At 29.8% G+C, this 21729-nt stretch overlaps 3 protein-coding genes across 5 annotated transcripts in view; 1 reads left to right on the forward strand and 2 right to left on the reverse strand.

Annotated features, from left to right (window-relative positions):
- LOC111897852 (uncharacterized) overlaps nt 1-3082 on the forward strand; it is a 36513-nt gene extending 33431 nt beyond the window's left edge. Inside the window, exon 6 of one of the 2 annotated variants that reach the window (XR_002852419.3) lies at nt 2831-3082. The gene's annotated coding sequence lies outside the window, so the exon portion shown is untranslated. The remainder of the gene's footprint in view (nt 1-2830) is intronic. The other variant, XR_002852418.3, reaches the window with a different exon arrangement.
- Nucleotides 3083-5267: 2185 nt separating this feature from the next.
- On the reverse strand, nt 5268-8060 carry LOC111897873 (putative E3 ubiquitin-protein ligase RF298). Of its 2 annotated transcripts, XM_042897713.2 has the most exons (4): nt 7844-8060; nt 7596-7762; nt 5884-7367; nt 5268-5796 (listed from the first exon to the last, which is right to left on the reverse strand). In XM_042897713.2, exons 3-4 carry the CDS (start codon nt 7348-7350, stop codon nt 5293-5295), a joined length of 1971 nt encoding a protein of 656 aa, XP_042753647.1. In that variant the 5' UTR covers nt 7351-7367; nt 7596-7762; nt 7844-8060; the 3' UTR covers nt 5268-5292. The 2 variants fall into 2 exon arrangements, with proteins under 2 accessions (XP_042753647.1, XP_023749584.1); XM_023893816.3 differs by lacking the exon at nt 7596-7762.
- A 3749-nt stretch (nt 8061-11809) lies between these two features.
- LOC111897859 (uncharacterized) lies at nt 11810-14850 on the reverse strand. The gene is made up of 4 exons (XM_023893799.3): nt 14790-14850; nt 13489-13755; nt 12356-12993; nt 11810-12295 (listed from the first exon to the last, which is right to left on the reverse strand). Exons 1-4 carry the CDS (start codon nt 14848-14850, stop codon nt 11810-11812), a joined length of 1452 nt encoding a protein of 483 aa, XP_023749567.3.
- Between the last annotated feature and the right edge of the window lie 6879 nt (nt 14851-21729).

Consider the following 21729-nt stretch of genomic DNA (forward strand, 5'->3'; position numbering starts at 1 on the left):
TTCATATGTTGGAAGTAGATATGAATGAAGATTGTCATGAATTGGTGTGTAGATTGTCTAAATGGTGTTAGACATAGCAAAGGGTTGCTGCAACGTTCATGAGTGCGTATGAACTAGCTTTGAGCATTGGAACAAACCCGCGCTTGCTGGAATCACCTTATGGAATATGATATAAAAGGGTGATCGCAAGACGATAATATCATATAGTCTTAAAACCTAGATATATGGTTTGTTATTTGTTAATTGATTGTACATTGATAATGCGAAAACGCATCAGTAACTTGGTGTTATAAAACGCATTGTTGTGTATAGTTGGTTAATGAATAAGTAAATGCATATAAGTCGAAGTTTATCTGTAACTTTTATCTAAGAAGGTAAAAGCGATATCTCTGCCGCTCGATGATTTGATTTGACTTATGTGTCGGGCTCGGTCAGAACTGAATTGATGTGTTTGATTAAGTTCTATGTCAAATAAATCAGAGATCGAGAAACCTAAATGCTAGACTAACCATTCCATAGGATTGTCAGCATGATATCTTACAGAGGACTGTACGATCCCTTATCTAAAGGACAAGATTGATTAGATCAGAGTTTGACAGCGTCTTTGAGAGCTACGATTGCAAACCGAATTGTACTTGTGCATATAGTTACTAGACTTATCCAAGTGGGAGACTGTTGGAATAGTGTCTAAGGCTGCAACTATATTAGGCAAGTATTTGACCCGGTTGTGCATGGTCCTTTTGGGTTGCCTTCACCATAGCAACTTGATAGGATGCTTTATTAAGAGAGAGTAAATATTATTATATTATGAGAATAATATAAATAATAATATATTGTTATTTGATTAATATAAGTCATAGAATTAATTGGAATTAATTTGGTGACTTAAAGAGATTAATTAAATAAGAGGGTATAAACTGTCAATTGTTTGATAGTTAAACTTTAGACTGTAAATCCATATAGATATGGATTGGACGGATTCTAGAAGCCAAGGATTGTTTCAAATCGTCCAAGAGTTATCTAAGGAATGGATTTGGATAGCCTTAAGAGAAGATTATCCAATTAGGGTTTAGGTTGTAACCCTTAAGGAGTCTACAAGTATAAATAGACCCTATGGCTAAGGGAAATCGACACCTAACCTAAAGTAGAGAAGCCCTGGCCGATTTCCTCCCCTCTCCTCTCTCCCAAATCATCCTCCTTGTTATTTGGTGTTTGTAAGCCATCAGAGGAGTGACAATTGTGACTCTAGAAGCTCCAAGACAACAAGGTCAACAAGGAATTCAAATGTATGATTCTAGATCTGTTTCAATATTGTTATTACACCTAAATAGTCATTAGAAGTCTTGGATTCAAAGCATGTTTAATTAGAAAGCCTAGATCCAAGCATTAGGGTTTTGCATGCGCACATAGGAAAGTTCTTATGGCTAAAACCCATCACATTCAATACATGAAAACGAATGTATGACTCCCTATTTGTTGAAATTTTTTGTAAAAGCCAATTCCTTTGCATTATCATATCCAAATGACTTGATCTTAGCATTGACTTGATTTGACGTCGTCACAAAGAATCGTGGAATGATGGATTGTAATTTAGATTTATGTTTCACTAACTAAACCCATGTGAAATGTGTACAATCATCCACAATAGTAAAAAGTACTTGTGCCCTTTATGATCTTGTATGTGATAGGGTCTCCATATGTCACAATATATTAAATCAAAATGATCATTTGCAACATGATTCAAAGATTGAAAAGATAATATTTTTTGTTTAGTCAAAGGACATCTAGAACAAAAGTGCTTACTCAACTCTTTATTTGAAAATAAACTACTACTAAGAAACTTTAATTTCTCATTTAGAGGGTGTCCAAATATTTGGTGCCAGTGATGAAGAGAGACAACGACAACTAGAGCTTCTTCTAAAACATCTTCAACCAAATAAAGCCCTCTTTCTATTCTAGTTATGATTGAAACGATATCCTGGAGGTAAGCCATGGAGTTTGTAACACTTATCAACAGCATGTCCAATTTTCTTATAGTGAGTTCATGTTACTAAAGAACGACTATTGCCATAGAAACAATTTATTTTATTATTATTGCTTTCCACATTAAACGCTACAAGAGAGTTAGGGATTTGAGAAATATTTATCTCCCTTTCATGCTCTTCTTGAATCACCAGTGAGAAAATTAGATTGACTCTGGGAATTAGATCCATCAACAATATATGTCCTCTAATTTGTGCATACTTTTCATTTAGCCCCATCAAAAATGTCATGGTGTATTCAACCTTAGCACCACCACATATACATAATTTGTAGGTACAACAAGCATTAAAACTGTCTAATTCCTCCCAGAGTACCTTGAGTTTAGTGAAATAGGTGCTTACAAAGTCATCTCCTTGTGAGATATTCATCGGTTCTCATTTAATCTGAAATATTTGAGGTCTATTATGCTAGTTGTGCCAATTTGCTTCTTTGTTAACATCTATTTTATAACAGCATGATCATGATAAAATGTTGCCTTAATAGTCTTCTTATTTGCCATTTTTTGAAATCGATATGAGGTTAAGTTCAAATTGTGGAACATATAGTACATTATTTAGAATGATTTGCTCATTTATATGAATATTCCCCATATACTCAACTTGAATTAACATGTGATTTGGTAAACTAACTTTTGTCCCCATAACCGTTTTTAAGTATGTGAATAACCTTTTGTTATTACGAATATGTCAAGTTTCACCAGTATCAAGAATACAAATATTGGATTGATAATGTCTAAAACTAAGAGTGAGATTATAGTGGATACCTGACTCCTTTTCATTTGCAACAGTAACACAGTTTGCAGAAGCCAATTTTCCAGTGAGAACAACAGTTAATTGTTGGCATGGGGAATTTGTGAGACTTGTGATAACATCAACAACTTCATCTCTGTTTTGATTGTCAATTTGTGAGTTATTAGATACAAAATTAACATGTAGAGTGTTTTGGTTTGAATTGTGATTGAAACGATATCCTAGAGGGAAGCCATGGAGTTTGTAACACTTATCAACAGTATGTACAGTTTTCTTCTAGTGAGTACATATTGTTGAAAAATGAATCTTGCTAGAGAAATGATTTCTTTGACTATTATTGCTTTGCACATTAAATGCCACAAGAGAGTTAGGGATTTGAGAAACAGTTATCTCCCTTTGATGCTCTTCTTGAATCACTAGTGAGAAAATCTGATTGACTGTGGGAATTAGATCTATCAACAATATGTGTCCTCTAATTTGTGCTTAATTTTCATTGAGCCCTATCAAAAATGTCATGGTGTATTCAACTTCCTTAGCACTACCAGAGATACATAATCCGCATGTACAATGAGCATCAAAATTGGCTAATTCCTCCCAAAGTACTTTGAGTTTAGTGAAATAGGTACTTACAAAGTCATCTCCTTGTGAGATATTCATCAATTCTCATTTAATCTAAAGTATCTGAGGCCCATAACTCTATTGAAATCTTTCTTTGAGATCTTACCAAATAGCAAATGCAACTTTCAAATATATGACAGATGTAGAAATTTCCTTCAAAAGTGAGTTCAAAATCCAGGAAATAATGATATTGTTGTCCAGGTTATATGATTTAAGTCGATTTGCATCAATAGCAAAAAGTTGTGCAATATCTCGAGTAACAAAATCAAGTTTGTTCTTAACGGAAAGAGTTATAGTCATAGAACGGGACCACGAAGAATAATTCTCCCTAGTGAGGACTTGATTAACAAGAAGCGTGCCAGGATTGTCTATTTGTCTGGGTGATGCAAGTAGTACAGATCATCAAATGATCCATTATTTACAGGAGTAACAAATTTGTTGGACATGATCTTAAGAAGAATGAATCAATTTGAAACAAAGAACAAAAGAAAGTTGAGTTCAACAAATTGAAAATAGAGGATCAATCAATCATGAATCATGATGAATTTGGAACAGAGAATGATACCATATTATCATAGTAAAAGAGATGAAGAAGAATGAAATATGAAGCTTCGTTATCTTTATTGAACTGGAAACAAAGACATATAGTGTCTTAAGTTGTGCATCATTATCTATCATGAGCCTAACTAACTATAAACAACTCAAGTTAATTTAACTAATGCTAAACTATCCACGATAAGAAATAATAGATCAACAACTTCTAACTATCTCTAAATGACAAAGCATAAGGCTAATACATGGAGGCACTTTTCTAACCTTGAACCGTAGATGGGGATGGGAAATTTAAGGGAGAGTAGAGAAGGTAGCAGTGGTGGTCATCCTTTTCAGATGGAGGTGGTGAAGTGAGTTGATATGACGGGAGAAGGGGGAGGAGGAGGAAAACACGGGCTACAATCTGTGAAGGGGGATTGGGTTGTGGGGGGCGGTGGGGTCATTTTATATTTATTTAACAAAAAAAGTTAAAAAATGGAAAACAATTGAAAAATAATTATGTAAATATAAAAAAGTCCCGTTTTTTAATTTTGGGAGGGACATCCTCCTTAATAAATGAAGGGTTTTTTTGTCACATGTCAATCTCTCATGAATTTTGACACTTGTCATTTTGTGGTATTTTTGAAATAAATATTATGTACTTGTCAATTTTTGGTTTGTTTCAATTTTTAAAATTAAAGTCATATACTTATATATGTAAAGTATTAAATATGATATATATATATATATATATATATATATATATATATATATATATATATATATATATATATATATGAAATTAAATTGCAATAAATATGTATCTTTTTTATTTTAAAGTTATACATTAAAAAATATTTTATGTTTACACTTTAATGTTTAATCTTTTTTTTAAATCAACCTGTGTAATATACGGGTTTCACACCTAGTATTTCATAAAGAAACTTGTTGAAAATGACTATTTTTCCAATTTTTGAAGGGTTTGATTTGATTTCCTAGGAAAAAATACAGGACTATTTTTACGGTTTTGTTAAAAATTAAATAAAATTGACCCTAAATAAACAATAAAATAAAAAAAAAATACCAATTTTCGAGCATACGATAAACTTGACCAAGCCGATGAGGTATCATCAAAAGACCAAATTTTTAAATGTACATCATATCTTCTACCTCTCCATCTCAAAGGGGCCACTAATTAACCTTCTCTATACCCTAACCCATCTTCTATGTATCTCTTCAACCTGATCAAACTCTATATTCCAGTATTATTTGGAAATCTAACAACATCAACAACAAACAAAAAAGAAAAGGAAAACTCAAAATCTATACTCTTAAAATGCTCCATTCCTCTTCAAGATTTAGCAAACCGAGCATTAATCCTCTTCTGGATCGGAGTCCTACAAGAGGGACACTCATTCATCCTCTCCTCATGCTTCACATTGCATGCTTTACAAAGAACTTGATGACCACAAGGAACAAAAACAACACTCATCTCTTCATTCAAACACATCACACATTCCCTATCCTTCTTCTTCTTCTTCATCTTCTTCTTCTTTTTTTTCTTCTTGCTCATATTTCTGAAACCTTCTAACCCTTTTGAAGAGTCCATGTTCATATTCATACTCATATACATTTCAGCAATCCTCTTACTTTCAGCCTCTAACTTTAATGCGGATATCTCATACTCAATCCTCTTCTTTTCAGTCTCATTCTTTTTAAACTCTTCCTCTGCCTTCCCTTTCATTATCTCATATTCTGCCATAGCCAAAGCTTCAATACGTTCTCTTTCGTTCTTGATACATTCAGCCTTGTTAACAACTTTAGCAGTCTCCCTTTCCTCCTTCGCCACCCTAATCTGAAATTTATCAATCGCATTAATAAGTATCGTATTCTTTGGTAAATATTATTTTAAAAAAAAAGGTACAAAAATAAATAAATATACCAGGGTTTCTGAGAGGAGACATTTGGCCTTTTCTAGTTCCTGTTGCTTTTGACCCACCTGACGTTTTAACACTTTAAGCTCTTCTTCCAATGAAGTCTTTTCAGACCCAAAAGCCGACTGAGACTTTTTCCGAGCTTCCTCCTCTTTGATCAGCGCTTGTTCCAATCTTTTAGCTTGAAAGATGCTTCGATTTCTTTCCCTTTCCATCTCCTCTTTGATAACAGATTGTTCAGTCTTGAGCTTAACAATGGTGGAATTAGCCACATTAAGCTCGCTATTTGTAGTATTCAGAGTAAGCGTCGTTTCCAATAGTCTCTTAGCTGTATTCTCATCCATGGCTTCATTATCTTTCATTTCCGCTTTCAACATATTGACCTCCGATCGATTCTGGTTCAGCCGCTTGGTGACCTCCATAACCTTCGAGGTCGCCCAATCATCCCAGCCTTGAAGCTCTTTCTGCAACGCCTCAATTTGAGCAACTGCCTCTAATCTCAGTATATCCTTGTCATCTCGAGGCACATACTCACCCTTTTCATCACATGGAATGTTTTTCAAATAGTAATCTAGGGTTTTCGGTTGTTCAGACTTCGGTGTTCCTTTTGGTTTCTCTTCGGTTTCTTTTAATGCCAAAGATGTGTTCTTGTTTTGTTCAGAAGAAGAAGAAGAAGAAGAAGAAGAAGAAGATGGTGATTTTTTGTTGACCAATGACAATTCTTTCAAGCTAAAAACTTGCTTCTTCAAGCCTTTTCTAATACGTCGTCCCTTATATGGCTTTTCTACAAGTAAAGCAGCCTTCCCTCGAAGGGTAGCGTCTCGTTTGTGTGTAGCCACTGCGCACCAGTTTCTACAAGTGCATATGTCATCCGTTTTTTTCCCAGATTTTGAGCTTTGAGAGGGTGGTCTTTTAACATTTGAGGCTATGGTTTCTTGATTTTTAGGTTCAGATTTAGACCCGGATTCAATTTCGGGTTCTGCAGATGTACCCATTTGTTGAAGGTCTCTTTCCATAACACTTGCTTTAGACACATTCAAATCGCACATCAAAAGACACCAAATTGCTTCACTAACAGATAGATTTGGTTTGCTATCTCTAAGCGTAGCCACCATCTCCAAAACCGTGAAATCCACCAATTCGTTTAATTCTTGAAATGTATAATCCGCTGAATCATTGTATTTCTTGTTGTTACTTTTAAGAGAAAGTAAAGCACATTCAGCAATGTTTGACTCCACGCCTTCGGAGCAATAGAAAGGAGTCAAAGGACCACATCTTAAAATCGCATTCTCAGCAGCTTCCTTGGTGTACCCTTTTTTAGTAATCTTTGTGATAGCATTTTGAATGCATAGGTTTAAGGTTTCAGACACAAGTTTTATGAGACCTCTAACACCTGTAGTATCGCAGTCAGGATCAGTCAAGAATGCTTCGACTTCCTCCTTGGTCATAACGAGTTTAGCCTTCATTGACTCCATGACTTTGTCTTCAAAATCTTCATATTCGAACAATTTTGTTAGGAATTATGAGTATAATTCGGGCCAACAAGAGGAAATTTTAACAAATTATAGTATTATGAATTAAAACATTTTTGACATAATCAAATAAAAGCAGCAAATTAATGAAAACATCATGGCGTCACCTTGTAATCAATGCTAAATTGTATGTGTTCACATTGGTTTCAGAAAATGATGAAAATAATTCACGAAAGGAGCACCATTACCTTGAACTAACTCTTTCTCTGTTAAATCGGAAAGGATCCTAAAACTCGATTGGAAAATTAATCCCAGAAGAAGAAAGCATAAAAGGAAATGTTCATTCAGTCAATTAAACAAACACATAGAGGGACATGAATTGAACTAAACCAGCTTCACGCAATCAGATGAAAACCTAGGAATCCCAATTTAGTTCAGAACGGAAAACAGAAATTGTATCATCGGAATCAAGAATTAATCAAATTAAGAAACATACCCATCAATAATGATCTTGTGAGAAACTCGAATAATTCAGAAACACAAACGGTGGCCTCAAACTCAAGTGAAAGAAGCAACGATGGCAGAATTTACAGAAAATGTAGGATGAAACCCAACTCCATTCTTGTCTTTTTACAACCCCGGAGAAGAACGCTTGTTCTGCTGAAAATCAGAAGGTGGGTTTGGAGCTATTTATAGGGGTCTGGGAAACCCATTTCAGCAGGATTGAAGCGAAAAGTGACAAAAACGGGCACTTATTCTATTTTCTATTATTAATATTAATTTTCATTCAATGGATATATCATGTGAATACACAAGCGAATCTCCGTGCGATGCACGAAAAACATTTATATAGTTGAAGTCTTTACATATATATGTTTTTTTTTAAATAGAACAATAATGTTGTTGTTAAATTTGATATCCTAAATTGATAAAATATATTAATTATTTTAAATTATATTATAATATATATACATCTATTATAACTGCATTATCTTAATAGTTTGAATGACTTCTACCCGCGAGTTACACATGAATAAAATTAAATATAATATATGATTTAATGTTATTTATAGTTGTTATTATTGTTAATTAAATTTTTAAAATTCATTTGCTTATTGTTTTAATTTCTATCATTATAATTATTTAAAACATCAAATATTGTTTTATGATTTTAAATATAATAATATAATCATTTATAGAGAGTTATTTTTAACTATTGTTACTGTAAGTTATTTTAAGCTACTTATTTGAAAACTTTTAACGATTGTAAAAATATCATTGGAAAATATTTTAGTTAAATTGAGATTACAATTTAGTTTTTGCGTTTATCACTACAATTTATCACTTTTAACTTCTTACAAAATATTTTTTGGTTTTTGTTAAGTGGAAATGAAATTTATATTTAAGTTGACACTGTAATGTTATATTTAAATTAACAATTTAAGTATTTTTGTCCAAACTGTTCAAAAGTTGTAGCTTTAAACTAATGATGGTTTACATACAACAACATTTTAAATCTAATAAATAAAATATAATATGTTAAAAATTAAAGACATAACTTTATAAGTAGAAGTAAAGATATTATTTTAAAATTGAAATTTAGTTTATTTATGATTACACTTTAGGTTTGATATTTATTTAACCTTATTAACAAATTTATAATCATTATTAGAAAGACACTACAACTTATCACTTTTAAATATTTACAAAATATTTTTTGGTTTGTTTAAGTAAACTAAAATTTATATTTAAGTTAAACATCTATTATTATATTTAAATTAACAATTTAAGTATTTTTTACAAATTGTTCCAAAATTGTATCTTTAAAATGATAATGGTTTACATCCAACAATATATTAACACTAATAAATTAAATATAATATGTTAAAAGTTAAAAAAAAACATAACTTTATAAGTAGAAGTAAAGATATTTTTTTAATATTAAAATTTATTTTATATATGATTACACTTTAGGTTTGATATTTATTTAACCTTATTAACCAATTATAATTATTATTAGAAAGAAATTGAAAAGTCATGGGAGTTTCAAATGAATGTGGTGAAAAGAAAAATGCATGGGAGTTTGAAATGCATGAGGTTCAAGGAAAAATGCTAGCTTTATAAGATACTAGGCGAATGCCCGCGCGTTGCGCAGAAACACTTATACAGTTGAAGTCTACAAATATATGATTTTTTGAATATAACAATAACGTTATTGTTAAATTTGATATAATAATTTCTATATACTATATTAATAATTTGATATAATATATTGATTATTTTGAATTATATGATAATATATACATTTATTATAACTTCATAATCTCAATCGTTTGAATGACTTCTACCCGCGAGTTACACATGAATAAATTTTAATATAATATATGATTTGATGTTATTTATAGTTGTTTTTACTGTTAATTAATTTTTTAAAATGTATTTGTTTAATGTTTTAATTTCTATCATTATCATTATTTAAAACATCAAACGTTGTTTTTTTATTTTAAAGCTAACAATATAATCATTTATATAGAGTTGTTTTTAACTATTGTTATTATAAGTTATTTTAAGCTACTTATTTGGAAACTTTTAACGATTATAAAAATATATTTTAGTTAAATTGAAATTACAATTTAGTTTTTGATTTTATCACTACAATTTATCACTTTTAACTATTTACAAAATATTCTTTAGTTTTTTTAAATGGAACTAAAATTTATATTTGAGTTGACATTGTAATGCGCAGAAACACCTATATAGTTGAAGTCTTTACAAATATATATTTTTTTAAATATAACACTAACGTTGTTGTTAAATTTGATATAATAATTCGTATATTAATTTGATATAATATATTGACTATTTTGAATTATATGATAATATATAAATATATTATAACGTCATAATCTCAATCGTTTGAATGACTTCTACTCGCGAGTTACACATCAATAAAATTAAATATTATATATGGTTTAATATTATTTATAGTTTTTATTTTTAACTAATTTTTTAAAATATATTTACTTAATGTTTTAACTTCTATCATTATAATTATTTAAAACATCAAACATTATTTTTTTGATTTTAAAGGTAACAATATAATCATTTATATAGAGTTATTTTTAACTATTGTTATTATAAGTTATTTTAAGCTACTTATTTGAAATTTTTTAACGATTATATAAATATATTTAGGAAATATTTCAGTTAAACTGATATTACAATTTAGTTTTTTTGCATTTATCACTATAATTTATCACTTTTAACTATTTACAAAATATTATTTGGTTTTTTTAGTCGAACTGAAATTTATATTTAAGTTGACACTGTAATGTTATATTTAAATTAACAATTTAAGTATTTTGTCCAAACTGTTCAAAAATTGTAACTTTAAACTGATAATGGTTTACATGCAACAACATTTTAAATCTAATAAATCAAGTATAATATGTTAAAATTTAAAGAAATAACTTTATAAATAGAAGTAAAGATATTATTTTAAAATTGAAATTTAGTCTATTTATGATTACACTTTAGGTTTGATATTTATTTAACCTTATTAACCAACTTACAATCATTATTAGAAAGACACTACAATTTATCACTTTTATCTATTTATAAAGTAATCTTTGGGTTGTTTAAGTTAAATAAAATTTATATTTAAGTTGAGCCTATAATGTTATATTTTAATTAATAATGTAAGTATTTTATACAAATTATTCAAAAATTATACCTTTAAAATGATAATGGTTTACATCCAACAATATATTAAAACTAATAAATTAAGTATAATATGTTAAAAGTTAAAAAACATAATTTTATAAGTAGAATTAAAGATATTATTTTAATATTGAAATTTATTTTATATATGAATACATTTTAGATTTGATATTTATTTAACCTAATTACCAAATTATAATTATTATTATAAAGAAATTGAAAAGTCATGGGAGTTTCAAATGAATGTGGTGAAAGGAAAAAAGAATGGGGGTTTCAAATGCATGAAATTCAAGAAAAAAATGATAGCTTTATAAGTATGTATGATATGTAACTCAATAATCTTACGATATTTATCTCATACTCAAATAAATCGTCATGGGTATACAAATACTATTACACTCATAATTAAATTATAACCCGTGTTAAACATAGGGAACCCATAAAAAAACATACAAACGTCTATAGATATTGCATAATGATTAAAAAAAATTATAGCTATTGGTATTATTGAAATATATAGAAGATACACTGAAATTGATAAATATCTATAATCGTTGAAAGACCTCTTTGTAGACAACATTTTTTGTTTTATTAGTTGAACAACCTTCTGTGTCACATATGAATACCTTCAAACATTTTTTATTTGTGACACGGGGAAATAGCTACATATAACCGATCATGAGTGAAAACGAGTCTACGCAAGTATAATCCAACATCTTATAATGACTGTCTTTGACTTTTGTTAATGGCCATAGCGAAACAAACATTTATGGGGAATTGTCTCCGCTGAAAACGAAATTGATTTTTTTTTATCAGACTGAGATAACTTCATGCGAGGTATATAAGTAGTCTCATTGAAAAATCTGACAGATATGATTCGGGCTTCAATGACGTGTCTTCCCAGCCTTACGATATGTAATCTAGTACCATTGCATAGTCCTTTGGTTTGGTCGATATAACGAAGTAACATGACCAGAACACCTTTTTTTAGTATAAGTTTATGGTTGAGAATTCCAGAAGCCTTAAAACCAGTCAACATATCTGGAGAGTATACCGATTCCTCAAAAGAATTTTGTGTCTCAGTCTCACATAAAGAATCTAAACTCGGATACGTTTTCCCTTCATCTTTCATCAATTCTAACATGTAGCCATTGATAGCATCGACTTCTTCATTTGTAGAAACCAAAATAGCTTTATTTTGAAAATACGATGGATCATCAAGATGGTTCTAAAAGGATGAATAAATGGTGGATACAATTGAATGAATATGGTCACCCGTAGAGGGAACGATAACATCTTCTGAAAAATCAACTTCAACTTCACCATCATTAGGATCATCAATAGTACCTTCACCAATTTTAAGAATCCATTCAGGAAATGATTTTGTCTCTTCGAAATCATTGTTTTGACTAACGAATTGAAGCCTCATGTTTACATTCAAACATAAAGTTGTACATTCATAACATAATCTTGATGAATGCAATGATGCCTGAACAATATTTGAACAATTTCCTCTTTGTATTACTGGAAGAATCTGTCGAAAGTCACCTCCAAATACAATGGTCTTGCCTCCAAACAGTTTATTCTTGACCGATGAAAGGATAACGTCTCTAAGTGTCCTATCAACTGCTTCGAAACAATGACAGTGCATCATCGAGGCTTCATCCCATATGATAAATCTAGCTTTATTCAACAGTTCACATACATCGTTACCTAATGTAATAGAACAAAACGAATCCTCATTCAAGTTGATTGGTAGATGAAATCTTGAATGCGTTGTCCTACCACCAGAGAGCAAGAGTGTTACAATTCCGCTTGAAGCAACGTTGATAACAATTTCACCTTTAGATCTAATAGCAATAGACAATGTCTTCCAAACAAATGTTTTTCTTGTTCCTCCATAACCATACATGAAAAAGACACAACCTTTTTTGTTGTTAACAACATTGATAATTGTATCTTAAACCTTTTTTTGCTCGAAATTTAATTTGGAATGCAGTTGTTGATGTTCGACTTCAAAACCGGATGGATCATAATTAAGCTTATCTTGAATTAACATATTACAAGAATCTTGAATATATTTGTGTTCAGGTAACGGCATATTGGGTATTTGCTTCAGACTCAATCCACAACTCAATAAAGATTTTTCAATGTATGACAACGTTAGGTGGAAAATTGCTTCCGGTTATAGCTTCAAGCCTAAAAAGACAAAAAATTATGAAATTTTCTATTTTTAATATCAATTAATTTTAGAACATTTTTTTGTGTAAATAGGTTAGATTATTTGAAAATGTATCTGTTACGCCGATTTCTTGTTCACGAATGTGAACGACATCATCAAAAAGACAATTATAGGTCACTTTAAAAACATGATGAGGACGGCATAGACTATCGGATGTAATCAACATAACAAATAGAGACCTGCAGAATGAAGCAATGGCCCAATGATGTGTTTCATGTATAGAAGATATATACTCTTTATCATCTCTAATAGACCAAGAGCATCGCAAACATCTTTGTAAGATTCATAAACGGTACTGTTAACTGTCCTGATATCTTCATAGCAAGTAGGACCCTTTGCTTTGTTAAGTAGAATGCGTAAGTAATAAACATCACCAGATTTGGGAGACACGTGATTAATTCTACCAAGTGACTCTGTCTTTGTTTTTCTTCTTATCAATACTTTATCTGATTTATTCCAAACATATTGACTTGGGAATTCAACATATGATAACTTTCGTGCATTTTCATCATAGATGTTACATTCCATCCAAGCCAATTAAGAAGCATCAATAGTTGGTTTAGAAACAACATTTGTAACACGTTGGGATGGTTTAAACAAAATAGGTTGTTTGTCTTCAAGGTGAAACGACAAACTTTCAACATGAGGTGTTCTATAATAGATATCATGCCCAAAAAGTCTCCAGCATGCCTCACAAGCATAAATATACCAACAATTGTAAAAGTCAACAATTTCATCACGATCGTTATTTTCTTTATGTTGCTTTTTTTATTCTCAGCGTCATCAAAAGAGGTTGTGATCTTGTCTGGTCCTTTGTTAATATACTTAAAAAGCTACTTTATCGATCCAAGTTGATTAGACCACTCAAGATTCATATGAGTTTGGTATTGCTTCAAAAGTATCTTATTATATGGAACAACATATCTGAAAAAGGAAAAAACATGTCATAAATAACATTAAAATCATATTATTTTTAAAACACCAAAGGGAGGGCAACACCGGATACCGCTGGGCAACACCGGATACCACTCAAGATTCATATGAGTTTGGTATTAAAACACCAAAGGGCTTCTATCCCAACTGTATCCGGTGTTGCCCTCCCTCCTTGAGGTTGAGGGTTTAGTATAAATTTGTATTTGTCGTTCCAAAAAAAATATCATTTTTAGTATAAATTTGTATTTGTCGTTCCAAAAAAAATATTATTTTTAAAACAGAGGAAAAACAAATAAACATATATAATAATTATAATTTTTATATTATATAAAGTATTTAAATAATATAATATAAATGTATATAAAATATGATGTATAAATAGTTTATGTGACTTAAGCTTTGATTTATATAAACTTCAATGTTGAAATATATTTAATGTAACTTGTTTAGCGATATTATATATTAAAAATATATATAACATATATTTCATACAAAAAAATTAATACTTAATTAAATTTACATATGAATAAAAATTAATTTTTTATACCTGTTGTCCAAAGAAACACTGTTTTTCCCATTGTTGCATCTTCTATAAACTGGATAACCATCGTCGTCAATATATATATGATTTGTATAGTCTTTTGGAAATCTTTTAGAACATTTTCCTTTTTTCATACATAACATAAATGAAAATTCCTTGCCGCGTGATCCATGTATCATGTTGTAACAAACAATTTGATACAATTATGGTTCAAGCTCCTTGTCTACTCCTTGTCTGGTAATTCAGCACCGTATAATACAATCTTCAGGATTTGGAAGTTTAGATTTTTTTTCTAAAAATAGGCATATGTGACAATGTGGAATACCCTTTTTCTGAAATTCGATGGTGTATGAGGCAATTAGATTAGTTGGTTAACACATAATATTATAAAATCATAAAACAAAAGATAATGAATAATGATATTTTAGATTTATGCCTCCATCGACTTCGCCCAAAAAAACTTCTTCCTTCAGTCGACTAATTAGTGAATCAAGTTTTATTTTGAATATTCGTGTCAAAATATCGGGCATGTCTTCCGGTTTAAGATTCTTAGATTCAACAAATCTAATTACCTCCAGCCATTTAGGATTGTAGTAAGATTAAAAAAGAATTGAATAACCAAACCACTTAACCAAAGTCATTGCGTCTATGTAATTTTATTGCATGTAACGGTTGCGACCAGTAAAAGAAGATGGAATAATGATACGGTTTCCCATCATAGAAGCATCTTCAATTCCGTCTTGAGCGCCTCAACCAAGTTGCCATAAGGAACGACTCGTAATGTTGGTTGGTTAAACAGTATACAATTAAGGCGGTCGTTTTCAACCATTGTATAGTAATCAACCAAAAATTGTTGGAAGAGTTTTCGGGATTGTAATATCAAAGATATTTCATTAGCTCTATGTTGTATACGGTAAGCAAAATACTCTCGCATGGTCAACTTTATTCATCCTTTAGAGTCTGGTTCTTCTACACCGCGATTTAATATATCCAATCGAAATCCATCCTCGGCATAAAGGAACAATAAAGGATATTAAAGTGAAAGATATTGAGGATGAAACTCATTAATACGTTGAAGATGTCGGCTCTGTGTTTCCAAAACAATATATCGTGAATCAGAACCATCAATGCCACATATAATGAGTGCAGCCACCTTACTTGTGGTAGGAAGATTATACTGCCTACCATCCTTTTCTTTTATCCCAATCAATTTAAGCCTAATATGCTATGTTGGATTTGATCCAAATCGATCATGTGTCATTCTAAATTGCTTAACTAATGAATTGATAGAATCCAATAAACCCATCAACTCATGAACAGTCAAGAACTTGAGTGAAAAGGGATTTGCCATTGAATTAGGAGATGTTGACCTTTTCTTTTTTGAACTACATTAAGAAAGAAAAAAAATAATGGATATAATATTATGCAATATAATACAAAAAAGCAATATATATATATATATATATATATATATATATATATATATATATATATATATATATATATACACTTATATGATAGAAAGTATTTACATACTCGTATGCATTGAATCCGTTGCCGACTTCATGATCTGTATCGTATATGTACAACTGGCAAAATTTTGGTAATTTTCCCTCCTCTGGTAGTAAGTTGCCTTCAATATGATAATTTTGTCCATGTATTCGATAAACATAAGGACCACCTCCAAAGTTAATAGCATGATCAAAGTACCAGTCATAGATGTAAATGCAAACATCATATTGTATCGACGAATATTTTGTATAAAGTTTTGTCTTTTTCTGTAACGCCGCTGCTTTTCCATTGTAACAACAAATGGAATAATAGGTTTTCTTTAAATCTTTATTTCCTCAAATTGTTTCTCCCTTCCAAATATTAGCTTTACATACCGAGCAAACATATATCGCATCACCAGAATCCAAATAATCTATAAAGAAACAAAAAAGTTCATCCGATTATATATACTATACGCCTAAAATAAAAAAATAAAAAAAGGTAAAGAAACTTTTAAAGTACTTTTTTAATCGGATAACCAAAATCATAAATTTTAATTATAAAGAAACAATACCTTTGCTAATTCCAAAATACTTAGTTTGATTGTCAACCGTTACATCATTTTGAACAATTGAAATATAAGGCACAGATGTTTGTCTCTTTTTGTGTAGACCGATTAATAGTACTGCTTGAATGTTCCACATAATCTTCATTAAATAAAAAAAAAATATCATTTGTATTGAACTGTTTTCGTTTCCCTCTTGTGGATTTAGTTGTGTTATTTTCTTGAAATGTAGCACGTTTGTTGGAAACAACTAAATCATTAGATAAGGTCAATTAATGTATTGGAAATATTTGTGGAGTAATTTTAAAAGGTGAGAAAATGTTTAAAGTTAAATATAAAGTTAAATATAGCGAACATACATGTATGATCAAATAAAAAATAATATGTATTAATTGATAATGAAAGAATATGAAATCTATGAAGTTGCATGCATTTAAAGTTGTTGAATTTAATTTTGAATGAGGCTTGCATTTAAAGTTATTGAATTTAATTTTGAATTGTTTGGTCATTTGAAGTTGATAATGTACTTGAACCATTTACAAGTGTTCATTGATTTTTTTAAAAGTTAATAACTATTAAGATTATTAATGTTTTTATATGATTTACATTGTGGAGTTAAACATAATATAAAAGTAATTATAAAATATTTACCCTGACCGATTATTTGTGAGAGTGGCAACCTTGATTAAATAAATGAATGTTGCACATTCGGGTGTATAAGGTTATAAGAGGATGAGGTTAAAAGTGATTCAATAACTTTCCAAGTAACTCGAAAATTAGGTGATATAAATAAATTATTTTATGAAAAAAATGTACTGAAAAAAAACAAGCTATATATCAATATATAATATTAAAGTACATATATTGAAAGTAAATTTATCATCAATAAAAGAAAAAAAATATAATAAATAGTAATATAAGAATAGGAAAACTATTACTAGAGTTGTGATGCTTCCTAACAGCCTTGAAACTTGTGTCATTTTGATTTGTTCGGTCATTTGAAGCAGGCGACGTACAAGAAATGTTTACAACTGTTACTTAGTTACCATAACAGTTAAAAATTTTGGAAATTATAATAGTCATTATATGATTTTCAATGTTAGGGTGAAAAAATATATAAGTAATTATTATATATTTACCATTATTTGTTATTTGTGAAAGTGACGACCTTGATGAAATTGGTGTAGGTTGCACATTCGGGTTTATGACGTTATGAGATGATGACTTTGAAGGTAATTTCGTATATTTTCGAGTAACTGGACAATTAGATGGTATGTAGAAGTTATTTTCTTAAAAAAAATTGATTATGATAAAGTTGGAGGAATATATATATATATATATATATATATATATATATATATATATATATATATATATATATATATATATATATATATATATATGATAGAGTTATATAATGATCATAGTTAAATTAGAAATTTACCGTTTGTGATGTCCGGCAGGGGTGTGCATGGGGATGCTTTTGATTTGGTTATTCCATCGTTCGAAGTCATATACATTGGATTCTGTAAGACATAAGATGAACTACATTTAAACCATTATTTTTACCATTTTTTTAATTATTTTAATATTTTCACAATTGATAATGTATAAAAATTACTTTTTTATTAGTCAATTTAAATTACATTTGTACTTTACGGTTATAAAGTAAAAGATTGATACTTATACAACATTGTTATGTATTTAACCATTTTGCCTTATTACTTCGTTATTATTTTGGAGCATAACCAAAACTATGAACTTGCATTATGAAGGAACTATTTGGTTTTAGCTAAATGGAGGGTAAAATGGTAAAACCCGAAAGAATACTTTGAGGTTTTTTGATTCTTTATTATTTCTGAACAGAAAAAACATCAATTTTACAATGGTAATCAACCGAATACTATTACATTATCATAGAAAGATAGGATGGTATTGTAGAAAATGTAATTTTATAGTAATTATTCATCTGTTACTTGTCTTTTACTAAATAAATAATCAAAATTTTACCAGAGATTATGTTGAAAATACTAATAAAACTCCAATAATGAAAACAATAACTCAAACAAAAATATAATCTTATGATTAAAAGATGGGATACAAACAAGAATAAGAACATGAAGAAGATGAATCACAAAAGTGAGAAGGATGGGTAGGTTATGAAAATAATCTATGTAGATTTTTTTCTAAAATAACAGACAGAAATAAAAAAATTTGAATTTTTGAAAATAACAGACAAAAATAAAGAAAATCTTTTTGGATTTTTGAAATTTTTGAAAATAAAAAAAAAAATAATAAAGAAAAGTAGTTACCTAGTGCACCGGCTTACGAAACATCGTACCTCTCGCAACTAAGAAGTAATTGTAAAGCACAACAAAAGAAAATTAGAAATGAACGGTAAAATTAAATATCATAAAAGAAGTATAATAAATCTGAAATGAATAGTGAATTCAACAAATTCCGAAGTTCAGAACATTTCGGAGAAGAATTAATGAATTCCGAGATGAACAATGGAATCCGATGATCTGAATAATTCGGAATTTTGCAAATGATTTCGGAACCGACTCAGCCTCAATCATTTTGAGTCCTTGAAGAATTAGATTAAAAGAAACTTCTGGTAAGGCTTTTATAAATATGTCCGCCAATTGATATGCTAATCTAACAAAATGAACTTCAATGTTTCTGTCTTCAACATGGTCTTTTATGAAATGATATCGTAAAACGATGTGTTTTGTTTTAGAGTGCTGAATTGGATTGTGACAAATATGAATTGCACTATCTGAATCGCAATAAATAGGAATCTTCTTCATGCTAATTCCGTAGTCTCATAATTGACTTTGTATCCAAATAATTTGTGATGTGCATGAAGTAGCAGCAATATATTCAGCTTCAGCAGTTGAAAGTGAAACACAAGTTTGCTTCTTTGATTGCCAACTTATAAGTTTACTGTCCAGAAATTAACAGCCACCTATAGTACTTTTCTGATTAAGCCCACAACCTCTGAGATCAACAATTAATAGGATACCACAAACCTAGTGAAGAAGTTCACTTTAGATATCTGAAAATGTTTTTCACAGCGATCATGTGTGCTTCTCGAGGGTTTTCCTGATAACGAGCACAATAGCAAACAACAAACAAAATATTCGGTCTGCTCGTGATGATATATAAATGTAATTCAATCATTTGTAGATATAGAGTAAGATATGCAACATGTTTATCAATATATGGAGACAACTTGGTTCTGAATGCCATCATAACTTTCACCTTCGAATCACCTGTCATTCCAAACTTTGTGAGTAAAGATTTAGTGTAAGCCTCCTGCTTTATAAAAAATACATTCCTTACTCTCTCTAATACTTAATCCAAGAAATAAATTTATTGGACTCATCGAACTCATTTCAAATTTAGTTCCATCAATTTTCGAAATTCATTAGTCAGATTTGGACTAGTGGATCCGAAAATGATATCATCAACATAAATTTGAACAATCATAAGATGTTCACCTTCTTATGAAAGAAAGTAGGATCAACTGAACCTTGTTTAAACTTAGATTGTTTAAGAAATCGAGTTAGAGTTTCATACGGAGCTTGTTTCAAACCATAAACAACGTTATCAAGAACATAACAATGATTTGGATATATTTCATTTACAAAACATGGTGATTGTTCGACATAAACAATTTCTTCAAGTTCTCCATTTAGAAATGCACACTTCACATCCATTTGATAAACTTCAAAAATTTTGTAAGCTTCATATGCTAGAAAAATACGAACCAATTCCAATCGAGCTACAGGAGCAAACGTTTCTTCATAATCAATTCCTTCTTCATGGCAGTATCCTTTGACAACAATATGTGCTTTGTTCCAAATGACATTACCTTATTAATCCAACTTATTTCTGAAAACCATTTGAGACCAACAGCAAAAGCATCTTTCGGAGTAGGAATTAATCTCGAGAACTTGTTTCTCTCAAATTCATTTAATTCGTCTTGCAATGTTTTTACCCAATCTACAAGATCAAGAACAACTTTAATAGTTTTAGGTTTAATTTTAGAAATAAAAAAATTGAACATACAAAATTCCATTTTTGAAAATAAAGCAGCATGTTTTTCTTTTTGTTGAGCACGAGTTAAGACTCATGAAAAAGTATCTCCAGTGACTTGAATTTTTGGATGATCTTTTGTCCATTTTGTCAAATGTGGATAATTTTGATCATATTCTGGATCAATTTCAGCATTTATTTCTTCAAATTTCGATTGCTCATCAGCATCATCATGTAATGAATTCTCCCCCTGGACAGTTGCTTTCGGATTTGAAATCTCCTCTTGAAAATGATCATGATTATTTAAATCCCCCTACACAACAACATCATTATGTAAATCAGAATTGGAATTAGAAGTTAAAGTAACAACTTCTTCTTTTGAAAGAGGAACAAAATTTTCTAAATTCTCCCCCTCAAAAATATGATTCTGATTATCATCATGAATTTCATTATTTTCAATTGCATCGTCAACTAATTTCAACAATTCATCCTCTTTATTGTATTTGGTTTTCTCTTTGGAAAAAATTGCCTTTTTTGGCTCATCAAAAAGATTAAAAAAATCTTCGTAAAGAGTCATAAGAGGACATGTTTGAGTATGTGAAGATGGACAAATTTCTTCATTCCGAACAATTGGATTTTGTTGAGAATTCTTAACAAATTTATCATCAAAAGTAACATAATAGCTTTTTTCAATTTTCATTGATTTCTTGTTGATAACTGGGAAAGATTTTCATGTCAGAGCATATCCCACAAAAATTCCTTCATCAGCTTTAATATCAATCTTGTTATGAAGTTCTTTCGAGTTATAGATAAAGCACCTAGATCCAAAAACATGAAAGAATTTAACGT

The sequence above is a fragment of the Lactuca sativa genome, chromosome 8, assembly GCF_002870075.4.
Source record: "Lactuca sativa cultivar Salinas chromosome 8, Lsat_Salinas_v11, whole genome shotgun sequence".
NCBI lineage: Eukaryota > Viridiplantae > Streptophyta > Magnoliopsida > Asterales > Asteraceae > Lactuca > Lactuca sativa.